This window comes from Poecilia reticulata, chromosome 16 (assembly GCF_904066995.2).
Source record: "Poecilia reticulata chromosome 16, P_reticulata-male-v2, whole genome shotgun sequence".
In the NCBI taxonomy this organism is placed as follows: Eukaryota; Metazoa; Chordata; class Actinopteri; order Cyprinodontiformes; family Poeciliidae; genus Poecilia; species Poecilia reticulata.
In genome coordinates this window covers 11675967-11688137 of record NC_088845.1, presented here as the reverse complement: position 1 = coordinate 11688137, position 12171 = coordinate 11675967, and the positions used below count along the sequence as shown (strand labels likewise).

The following is a 12171-nucleotide window of genomic DNA, read 5'->3' as shown; positions in this document are numbered from 1 at the left end:
AGAACCCTTCTTATGTACCTGAAAACCGAAGCACACTCTGTCTATTGAACAGTGATGTTGATGGAGTTTTCTGTTTGTCCTGTAACAGAAAAATCTCACCGCAATTAGGCAAACAACGAGACACCCGTTGGCAGTCGCATATTATCCGTTTGTTTTTCGGTGAAGATCGTGTGGCACTTCCAAAGATGGTTGAGTCATTTAGTTTAGTTTTTTTTCCCCACCTTTTCATGAATAAATATTTCAATCTTTACAGGATGGACCGGAGAGAGAGTGTGTTTGGCCGGTGACAGCGCGGGGGGCAACCTGTGTGTGACCACGTCGATGCGCGCCGCCGCCTTTGGCGTGCGAATGCCAGATGGCCTGGTGGCGGCCTACCCAGCTACCCTGCTGACGGCCTACGCGTCACCCTCCCGTCTGCTTACACTTATGGATCCCCTGCTGCCGCTCAGCGTGCTCTCCAGGTGTCTCAGTGCCTACGCAGGTAGGATTGTGTTTATTTATTTCTTAAAGAGCGGTACTGAGGACTTTATTTTTTTTTTTTTTTCAAAGGTCGAGAATTGCAAGTATCCACACTTACTGGCTGCTTTTTTTTTTGTTTTGTTTTTTTTGACCTCCTTAGTTGCTTATTAACCCACCCACTACAAGTGAGCCAAACCCATGGTAGGAATTTTACTGCAATTAGCCGTCTAGATGCGTTGAAAACGACAACTTGTTAAAGTTCAAACTGAGTATCAGAATGTGGAATGGAGAGGATTGAAGGGATTGAACATAGGATGTTTTTTTTTTTTTTTTACAAGACAGGTTGGTGTGAGTGTTACAGAAACTGCAGATCTGCTGCATAATCGGAAAGAGAAAATATCCTGAGAGCAGCGGTTTTGTGGTTCAGAATGCCTTGTTGGTGTCAGATCAGAGTAAGCAGACTGATTTAAGATGATCGAAAGGATACTACAGCTAAAACAACAACTCGTTACAAACTGCTTTCAACGCAGTCTCTGAGCGTACAGCATGTCGAGGCAGAAGCTGATGGACCTCACCGGGTGGAACTTCAGGAAACTGAAGCTGTAGTTCGTACAAACTAGCTGAACAATATCAGATTGGAAAAACATCGACTTTGCAACTGCATCATTCCAATTTAAGAGTGAAAATTTGGCCAGTGGTAGCTAATGATGAAGTGGCTGATGAGTGTATTGGAAAGGTTTTGCTCTAAGTTTTTTGGTGTTATGTCCTGAATTGTTTAATTTTATGGATCCCATAAACCTCAACCTTAGCACAAGATGAACTGCTGCTAATGATGTGACTTAAATTATTAATAATTTACATGACTTCTCTTGGAATAGTGAAAAGGGTTGCTTTTGAAATATTTGATAAAGTCATTGTGCAGCTGATATTATAAAAATGCAACTTGTGACAAAATCTATATAAATTAACAACAGAAGATTATTCTCATCTTTTGATGACACTTTGTTCTGCTATGTTTTTGTTTTTTTTTTATTTATGAGAGGATATTTTTATCATAAAACTTCCATTTGCATGTGTATGTTATCATTTCCTCAAAGTGAACTTTGCAATCGATGTTATCTAGAAATTTTATATCCTACCAAGGACACATTTTATGCTCGTTTTTTGTGCAGCTGCAAGATATGATATCTAGCTGTTCAGCTCTTTTCAGTTGCACTGGAATAATATCATTAATCCCATTTTGATCTCTTTTAAAATTTGAGAGCAGTGGCAAACTGTACACAACTGTATAAAGCAGAAAACAAGGTAAAATGTTGACATATCGCCTGTGCTGCGCCGCCTCTGCTTTTGTTTAAAACCCCCCCTTTTTTTTTTCTTTTTTTTCCCCTCCCGATGTGACCGTCTATGAATTGCTGCCGGTAATTTGGTAGCAGCATCGAACCCCCCTTGGAAAGTGATTTTTCTTCCTTGGATCATGCGTTTCCTGTTATTGCTGCTTTGCCATCTTCTCTGCTGGCGTCTTCTCCTCCAGGTAATGAGCCGCAGACCGAGAAGCAGGTAGAAAAAGTGAGCACGTTGAGCCTGGTGAGGAGAGATACGGCCCTGCTGCTGCGCGATTTCCAACAGGGAGCCTCTAACTGGATCCAATCTCTGCTGGATCCCAACAGAGCATCAGCCTCCTCCAACACATCTGCCAAGACGACACCAGCAACCCTCGATACATCGACAAGCGGTGTGTCCTGTGTGTGTGTGTGTGTGTGTGTGTGTGTGTGTGTGTGCAGTAAGGGTGAAACATTTGAAAGTTAAATGAGGGTTGTGAAAGTATTATAGTAGTTTAGCAGCAGCTTAGTAAAGGATTCCAATTCATTTAATATTTAGTCTGAGTAGCAACTGTTAGGACCTAAACTAGGAACTCGTGAAGAAATTGTTACTCCTGTTCAGTCTGAATAAAAGTGGATTCAAATTCCTCACATTTTCCAGGTCTGGATATGTATGGAACAAAGAGAAAATAACTATTTTCACACATTACTCTTTATTTCATCATAGGGGTGTTTGATATGGATTTAAAGTTTTAGCACAATATTTTGCAGGATCATCACTTTTATCATCACTGTGATGATGAGAACTATTTATTACATTTTTTTAGGTAACTGCATGACCATCAGTGTGTGTCATAGGAATAATAGCCTATACACACAAATGACACTAATTTTGTAATGTTTGTTTATTACCTCTGTTATATAAAGAAGTGTGATTTGTATCTCTAAGAAATTCATCATGATAAATGATCTGCTAAATGCCTGCCTTCATTTCCTTTTGTGTCCTTTAATCTCTTTTTTCCTTTCTTCTGCTCTACTGCCCTCCCTTGGTTCCTTGTTTTGCATTCTCTTCTTCTTGACCCTATCCTTCATTTTATTTTTATCCTTGCACCTTTTATTCTTCCCTTTGGTCCTACCTGCCTTTTCCTTTCATTTTCTGTTTTTTGAAGCTCAGATATTTAAAGCCTTGCTATTGTAGAAAAGTATGCCATAAATTCACTATGAACTTTATTGTTTTGTATTTTGAAACAAATATGGAAGGAATTGGAGCTCTTGAAAGTTGAGTGTAGAAATATCTGAGGTTTTTACATGATGAATGTGTGGAAATGCTGCGGCCCTGTGATTGTGGCTGTCTTTAGAGGGGACGTTTTTATTCAGGTTGAGGTTTAGTTGTTTGCTTGCACACAGCAAATGAAAATCAAAGCGTTTTGCTGTTTACATCCCATATTTCCTCCGTCCTTATTCCGTCCCTTTAAGCGGCATCACTATGCCGGAGTTTATTTACATCTCCCATCGAGGAGGTCAATGATGTGGATCCCTGTTCTTCAGCGTCCTACTAACCAATTATGGCCTCATCCACTCTGTGGAGTAATAATCCTGTAGCTCCATTCATATTGGTATCTTGACAGTAATTTTTAATTATAGCCGCTGTAAATCTGAAGGGGAAATGTAATTTTATTGGTGTCACCTTAGTTAGGTGACAGTCGTACAGCTGGCAAGCCGAATCTAATGGGAGTGTCATAGGTGGAGGCATATTAATAAAAGGCCATCATACTGCTGAGGTGGTTCATTATTAAAATAGAAGATTGGGTAGGCCTTTGCGAGGCGACCAGGCGTGACGGCACTGGTGGTGTTATGACAGCTCGGGGCGGGGAGATGATATCACCCTGACGGCTCTTTTTGGATTTCCTCCACCCACTTCCTCTCTCTTCTTCCTGATGCGCCTCAATTTGCATCCTGGGCCCCTAGCTGTTGGCTGTCAAACAGAGAACGCATGAGAATCAGAAACAGTGGAGTAAATAAGGTATTCTGAGTTGCTTGGCTTAATTTTTTATGTGTCCTTCAAGTGCTGTTTATTCAATGTGAATTTACCTCAGTGCCTTGAAAAATATGATGCGTCTTTTGTTACCCGACAACGACAGAGTTGTGTGTTGTTTTTTTCCTTGAAATTGCTTTGTGACAATGCAAAGCGGAGCATAATTACGGAGTGGAACGAAAATTATTGTTCCCAAATGATTTCAGTGCAAGTTTTGCTAGGAGAAAGGGGTAAAATTTAAAGTTTAGTAATTTAAAAAAACACTGGGAGACATAAACCACCTAAAACTAGCTGTAATTAAAAGGAAAAAGTGGATCTACAAAGTATTTAAAAATGAAGTTAAAATCCATTAATCATTTTCCGTCCACTTCAGTCACGCACCACTTTATCTTGGTCTAACACATACAGTTCCAATAAATTAAACTGAAGTTTGTGGTCGTAATGTGACAAAATGTGAAAAAGTTTAACGATGAACACTTTTTCGACGCGCTCAAAAAGTTCAGTGGTAAAGTTTTAACACGAACCAAACAAAGTTTCCTTGTGAAGTAACATCCGTCCTCCATCTCTGCTGTCGTTTCCCAGATACAGTGAGAAAAAGCGTCTCTGCAGCTTCCATCTCCTCTCCTCACGCCGACCCGCCTGTTCCCAACGAGCCGTCGCCGCTGCCCGGCAGAAAATTATCTGTGAAGAGCAAGACGTGCCAGGACTTGGAATCCCACAGCAGTCCTGTCCCCCAGAGTTCTCCGCTGATGTCTGAGCACGCTGTATGTCACACTGGAACCTGCTTATGTTGAGATTAGCTCGCTCTCTGGACGATTTTAATGCCATTAAACAATAGGATGTTGCTCAACACAACACTGCCGTGTTGGTGGGGATTGAAGTGGGAATTAGGCCTGCCACACAGCTGATAACTTGTGACGGCTGCAGTCGCCTCACAAGGGAAGAAAAGTCCTTTTGCTCTTGATTGTAATCAGAATTGGACGTTCATTTTCTCTTTTTGAAAAGATAAAGCATGTTTGGAATTGAAAGATGTATTGTCGGTCATGGTACGAATGTCATTCATTTTGTTTCATTTAATTATTAATTTGAACTGTTTTTTATTTCCTCCTGTGGGTAGTGACCATACAAGAAACATTTTCATACATTTTTGATGATGAACAAAAACTTTTTTTTTTTTTTACTTGCATCATCGGTTTTCAAAAATATCCTGGCAAGCTTAAATATACCGTATTTTCCGCACTATAAGGAGCACCGGATTATAAGGCGCACCTTCAATCAATGGCCTATTTTAAAACCTTTTTCATAGATGAGGCATTATAAGGCACATAGAATAGACGCTACAGTTACGGTTGCCACCCGTCCCGTATTGAACGGGAGGCAATTTGTTCCGTACTCTACAAATGTGGATGTGTAACAAAGAAATGGTCCCTGAGTACTTTAAATAATAGGCTGCCCCAGTCATTGTTTCACTCACGGTGTTGGTGTTGCAATATTGTGCCCAACTGCCTTCTGGGTAACACAGACCAACCGACACGCTGCCGCCGCAGTCTCTCTCCCCCCCCCCCCCACCCCCCCTCCGGCTTGAAGCACCCCAGATGAATATCTAAAACTACTTTGTTGACATAAAGAATGTCAACAAAACAGTCCGACTCGGGTCGGCGAGGAGAGCCTTCCTGGGCCGGGGCGTGGCCGGATGATGGTCACTCTTCTCCGTTCGCGCACAGCATGTTGGTGGAGAACGTGATGCTAAATGACCTGCAGATGACCTGATTATCAGGTCTGTAGGTAGACAGGTCAGCCAAACTTTATTAACAAACCAGTTTTTGACAACTATCCCAGCATGCACCGCATGCTTCTTCTTCTACAGGCGAAAATGAAGTCGGCGGCTGCGTACCGTAGATGCTAGACCTGTTGTGGCTCAATATTGGTCCATATATAAGGCGCACCGGATTATAAGGCGCACTGTGGGCTTTAGAGGAAATTGGAGGTTTTTAGGTGCGCCTTATAGTGTGGAAAATACGGTATTTGGAAAAATACACTTTACTAAGTTGCAGAAAAACATCATCAAGGCAATGGAGCTGGCTGAAATGACAGTACTTAGTAATAGTTCAAAGAGTTGATTTATTAGGGTCAACATTTTGAACTAAGTGTTCATGGGGACATATAGTTACATTACAGTCTATTTTAATTTATTACCCTGAGTTTAATAAAAACTTAAATTAAAACTTATGCACCTATTCTTGTTTTAAAAACTAAATTCCCAGTGGAAAAAGAACCATCAAAATTGAAGTCCATTATAGCCCACGGTTAAAAGGAAAGTTACCACTTTTTTAAAAGAGTGTGTAAACTTCTGAACATGTAGAAAACTTTCCATGCCTTTTTTTCGAGAGGCTACTCGGCTAATGCCATTTTCTCTCACAAGAGTTTACTATAAAATTCCTTCAAAGAAATTCAAATAGGTTGAAAATCACCGTTTCGTTCGTTTTTTTCTCACTTCTGGAGAGATGAGATTAGTTACAGTTCTGGCAAAAAAAAAGAAAAAAGCTTGTATTAATGTGAGACATTAAAAAATCTTTCTCTCCTTCAAATCAGATTTTTTTCAGCCTGGACTCAGGCACTTTGCCAATGCTTTTCTATTTTCACAAGGACAAAGTACTGCCTCCTTGCAAAAAAAAAAAAAAAAGAGACAAAAAAAATGCAAACCCTCTTCAGTTTTTCTATGACCTCTGAGCTGTCTGACCAAAATGGGATAAATATGTTCTGTTCTCCTCTGTAGGTAGAAGACGTGAGTTTCTTTCTCTGCAGGGACAGTGACCCCTCCGTGTCCGACGACCTGTCCTCTGTGGCCATCCCGCCCCCGGCCGTAGAAGAGGGATCGGAGCTGCCGCACCCGAGGGAGTTCCCTCTGGGCTTTGAGCCGCTGCGCTCGGAGCAGCTCGCTGAAATGAGGCTGCAGAGCTCTCCGGTCGTCAAGGATCCTTTCTGCTCACCTCTTCTGGCTCCTGACAGCATGCTGAAGGGGCTGCCGCCTGTACACATAGTGGTAAAAATGCATATTTTACAGTCTAGCAGTTTGTTTTTGTGTTAAAATGAGGGTTTTAGAAGTGATCAGAGTTTGAGAGGAAACAAAACCCCCCAAAAGAGTATCGAGACATGTTCAGTTTAGCTGAGGTTACAACCTGCTCTTTCTTTTTGATGAGGATGTTGTATGACGAAGAGGAAACTAGCCTTGATTTTTAAGTGGCTTAAGTGAGTCAGCGAGACTTGGAAAAAAAAAAAAAAACCTGAACAAAAGAGACTGGGCTGCTTGAGCTCCCTCTCTTCATCCTGTAATTAAGATTCTTGACATGTCTGAAGGGAGTTTAAATTTGTTTTTCACCGTTTCTTTCCCCCCCCCAATCCCACCTCCCACCACCTCCTCTCAGGCTTGTGCGTTGGACCCCATGCTGGACGACTCTGTGATGTTTGCCAAGCGTCTGAGGAGCATCGAGCAGCCCGTAACACTGTGCGTGGTGGACGACCTCCCCCACGGCTTCCTCAGCCTCTCGCACCTCTCCAGGGAGACGAGGGAGGCCGCCAACGTCTGCGTGGAGCGAATCCGCTCCGTCTTCAACCAGGAGGACACGCCCCCGGAGCCACGCAAGCACCGCAAGCTGGAGCGGACTGACAGGCGGGAACTGAGACCTTCTGAAGAAAACGGTGCTCTCCTTCCCGACCCCATTGTCGACCCAAAGGCAGCTGTCGGGAGAGGGTCTAAAATCTCTGATGGGGAGGGCTTGGTTGCTGTGGCAGCCCAAAATAACACTGACGCCGGTGGCATCGGTGCTTAAATGAGGTTTGGGGTTGGGGAGGGGGAGGCTGCGGTTCACCCACAGGAGTGAATAGAGAGAGAGAGTAAATGAAAGTCAGACTGATGTAGGCAGCGCAACTCCTAAATGAGAAATGAAGGCAGCATCTTAGGAAAACAGAAAGAGGAGTGGGAGGGGGGGCAGTCTGGGGGAAAAAAAAATGCTCAGTGTTTGAACAATAAATAAAAGGAGGTGGAGCGCTGAAATGTATCTCCTTCTGCTTCGCAATTCTTACCACTCGTCTGCGCGCCATTATGCACCAACGCAAATCTGGCAGACAAAACGAACACGCCCACAAAAAGGCAGTCATGTTTCAGAATGAGATGATAATTTAAAAGCTTCTCAGATCAAAGACCAATACTCACGCACACACACAGAGCAGCACACACACAGAGCAGCACACATACTTAAAGGAGTCGCTGTTAGGCAGGCGAAGCTCAGACATAAAGCACAAGCAGCGCTGCTACGACGACGCCTGAATAGGTGATTCATCTGGGCCGCGGCAGGCCCTAATCAGATAGCCGTGGACACACTGTACGCTTCATCCGCATCAATGTGGCCACTTGTCCTTTAGGAATCCACTCTAAATCACACTAAATAACTCCACGTTGTCTTCTCCATTATGCCTGTTTGGGAGTCAATATAGCTCACTTTGTGGGTCGTAACTGTGTTGACTCTCTCCAAATAGAATAACGAAGCTAAACACAACAAACCAAAAGTCTCCAAGCTAAAGGAATTGATTTACTTGCTTTCTTGAGAATTACTTTTTTTTTTTTATCATATTTTGAACTTTATGCAGGAGTGTTTTTTATTATTTATGTCAGGTTATGAACTCCTGAGTTCTAACTTGTTTAAACTTTAAACGTATATTTTAATATAAGCTTTTGCTGTTTTTTGTTTGTTTTTTTTATTTGTTTTTTTATAGTGAATGTTTCAAAAATGAGTGGTGAGTTAAAGCATTAATACTCCCTGAACTTTAATATTTTTGCCATGCGTTGACCATAATGTAACCCGTTGGGATTTGAAGTGATGGACGAAAGGCGGCTTAAAATCATGAAGTTTAAAGAAAATGATTCATGGTTTCCAAAAGACTCCAGACTTTCGCAGCATGTTTCGACCAGCTTTGCTCGAAGTGGAATTCACAGAACAACACTACAAATGTAAATAATAAATTAGATTCAAGGTTTAAAACTGTCTTATACATGGAAATATTTGAATCTAAACTATTCAGTTGTACTTTTAGCTTTATGATGAGGTTTATTGTCCTGCTGGAAGTGTTATCTTTAGCCTTTTGCTTCCTTTAGCAGGTTTTCTTACAATTTGTCCTGTGTTTAGCTTGCGTCCTGAGACCAGGTATTTTGGAGCACACGCCAGGTAGTTGTCCTGTTAATGCATCGTTCCATCTGAGTTGCAGCTCCTCCATTGTTCCCATCTGCCTCCTGGTTGCTCCTCTGATTAATAATGACATTTTAGTTTAGATGAACATCCACGACTGTGTAATTATGTCGTTCCCGTTCCATGTTTTTTTGGATGACGGGTTGAGCAGACATCCATGATGCTAAGAGTTTTACTTGTGACAATTTTGAAAACCATGTATCATTTTCTTCCCACTTCACAATATGCTAGTCACCAAATTATGTGTGGTTGTTGGGTGACAACAAAGCAAAATTGTTCCAGAGATGTTAATACGACAGCGAGGCACTGGACAGATTTGTTGCTTTAGACCAAACTGCTGACTTCTCTGGTCTTTTCACTTAGGCTTATGCAGAACAAAGCAGAGTTATCAGAAGGAGAGGATGATAAATATTACAATACGGACACAGTGTTCCATCTCACTGCCGCCTTTGGCATTTGTAGTGTTGTATTAGTAATGCAGAGACTCGAACAAAGATGCATTCAAGTGAAAACAAACAAATTCAAGGAAATTGTTGCCCCCTCTCTCTGCAAGTCGTGGTTCTTGATTTTCTTCAGCCGGGTGAAGTGTTTTTAATCATTTTAATATTTCAGGATTGGAAGCAGTCGCTTGGCTTCCCAGCCCCGCTAAGAAACGGAGTTCAAAAGAGTGGAACTGTTAAAGAAAAGTCCAAGTCTCAGCTGTCCGTACACATTCTAAACTCGATGGAACAGTTTTTCTTGCGAGTTGTCAGATTTTTCTCTGCTGGTTTCAGTGTCCAACCAGAGCGCTCTCAAGCCTCGGGATTTATGACCTGACAGCTTGTTTGTTTTGTTTTCCGTAACAAGTCGGAGGCTTTTAGGCAAATCTCGAGAACCCCTGCTGTGAAAAACAATTGCTGGAAGACGAAAAAAAAAACCCCACTGACACATTTTTGCACACTGGTTCAGATATTTTCACTCCCTAACAGCTACAATTGCGGTTGTCGCTGTTTTTGATTACTTGAGGACACTTTTCTGCATACACAGCCATCCAAGTACTTTAAAATGTACCGGTGGATAAAGGATGGCGATGTTACTTTGTTCCCTTCTGTTGATGGATTGCATACTGAAAAGTATGAAATATATGTGTTGATTTAAAAAAAAAAAAATGCACATGTGGTTGCCAACAGTGGCTGTCTGTGACTGTCACTGCTCTGGTAGCAGACCAAAGGTTGCCAGGTCTGCAGAGAAGGATGCTGTTTGATGAATAGGATTTAGCTGATGCTCTGACTCTGAAATCCTTCCCCCCCGTAGAAGTGCTGGATTTTCGGCTGCAGTCATGCTACAGGATTAGACCGTACTCTGCTCTGTCAGCTTCAAGTACTTACTGCAATATTTTTAGTCAGATTGACGGAAAGAATAATACACTTAGCCTCTCAGGTTTGGGGCTGAAGTTTGAACTTGTTTTTGATAGTTGCTATTAATCTGCAGTTTCCCTGCAGAGTTGGTTTATTCTGAGTTTGAGCTTTTACATGTTTGTTCGTTTTGCTTGCTGCTTATCGACAATTCAGTCGACCTTTGTGTCATGTTTTATCCATAGATGACACTGTAAATTCAGTGGACTATTCATAGCCTTTGCGTATCGCCAATCCTCATTGGGACCTATTGTTCTGTCTGTAATTTGATGTGCTTAGACTTCTTTACCAAAACTAAGAGCGACACTCCAAATGGACAAGAAGAACTGTGTTGGTTGAAATGTGTCAAACTCTTTCACCTTCAGTGTATTGACCCTCATATGCCTCATAATACTTATCTGTTGTGCTTCATGAGAGCAGGTGATGGACCAGAATACTTCTGAGGTGAATCATATCTGTGTTTAGTGCTGCGTTTAGGGTTCAAGCACTGGCAAAGCTATGGATTTATAATTGGAGTGTCTGTAGCTTTAAACTGTTATCTCAGTGCAATGCTTAGTATTGCTGACTCATATTCGGTTATAAACGTTGTTGCGGTTCAATGTAAACATATTTGTATGTTCAAATGGTTGTTTGGCTTAAAATTTTGTTAGACCTATCCTGATTTTTGGTCAAGTGCAATGCAAAGTGCAATATCCTTACTTCAGGTGGTGTTTGGTAAGGTTGCATAGGTGGTTACTTTTCAGGATTTTTCTTTCCAAAGTCTTTGCTCTTGAAGTCAGAAGTGAGATGATGCCGATTATTATAGTGCAATACTCTTCAGTCGCCTCCAACTTGGGCTTCACATGTAAAATGTAAACTTATATCTATGAAAACACTAACTGTTCAACCTGATGGCTGCTTTTATAAACGCAACAGTTCATTATATTTACCTCAATCGCTTCATAGGAATGTTTCATGATGGCTGGAAAGAGTAGGTTGGAGTACAGAACCAAAGAGGGCAGCCAGTCCAGGAATTGATGTTCTCTCCTTGCTGTTTAATGTTTTTAGCTGTTAACATTACATCGCAGGTGCTGGTGTGTAGAATAACCTGTCTGCACTCCATATGCAAATTGTGCTGCATCATTTCAGCTGTAGGAAATGTTCAACAAAATAAGTTAATACATAAGCAATAGACTGGAAAAGGTATAACCATCTTTTCTTTAAACATTACTCTGTTGGAAACACCACAAGTGCAAACCTGTGAATAACACACAAAAAAAGTAAACTATAGATGATTCATGTAGATATTTTTACTTTTATGTATGTTAATCAGATTGATTATTTTGTGACTGCATTTACTTTGCAGGTTCCATAACAGATTGATGTATGTGACGAACCATGAGGTGAATTTCTTCTTTTGCTGATTTTTATTGAAATAATGAAATAAATATATTCTCCCATAAGAATGCCTCAGCCGTGTCCACATTTATTGATGAACATTGTCCATGCACATATGAAGACAGATTTTTCTGCCTGGACAGTTGTGAGCTTCTTTGAGAAAACATTGCAGATTTTTTTTTTTTTTTTTTTGTTTCACATATTTTGTTGGTTTCATTCACCGGCCCAATACTGGGAACCACAGAACTATGAAATGAAAATAAAATGGTTGTCTGCATAAAAGATCTGTCATGTGTAAAAGACAAAAGCAATCATAACTGCAGTTCTTTTGGTAAGTGTCCAAC

General features: G+C 41.3%; 1 protein-coding gene across 6 annotated transcripts in view; it reads left to right on the top strand.

The window, feature by feature from the left end:
* Positions 1 to 11899, top strand: part of lipeb (lipase, hormone-sensitive b) — a 32146-nt gene extending 20247 nt beyond the window's left edge. For all 6 annotated transcript variants that reach the window (XM_008431263.3, XM_008431264.3, XM_017309647.2 and 3 more), the window contains 5 exons: positions 254 to 481; positions 1991 to 2191; positions 4396 to 4577; positions 6590 to 6856; positions 7239 to 11899. In XM_008431263.3, coding sequence (XP_008429485.1) covers positions 254 to 481; positions 1991 to 2191; positions 4396 to 4577; positions 6590 to 6856; positions 7239 to 7643 — 1283 coding nt within the window. In that variant the 3' untranslated portion in view covers positions 7644 to 11899. The remainder of the gene's footprint in view (positions 1 to 253; positions 482 to 1990; positions 2192 to 4395; positions 4578 to 6589; positions 6857 to 7238) is intronic.
* Positions 11900 to 12171: the final 272 nt, after the last annotated feature.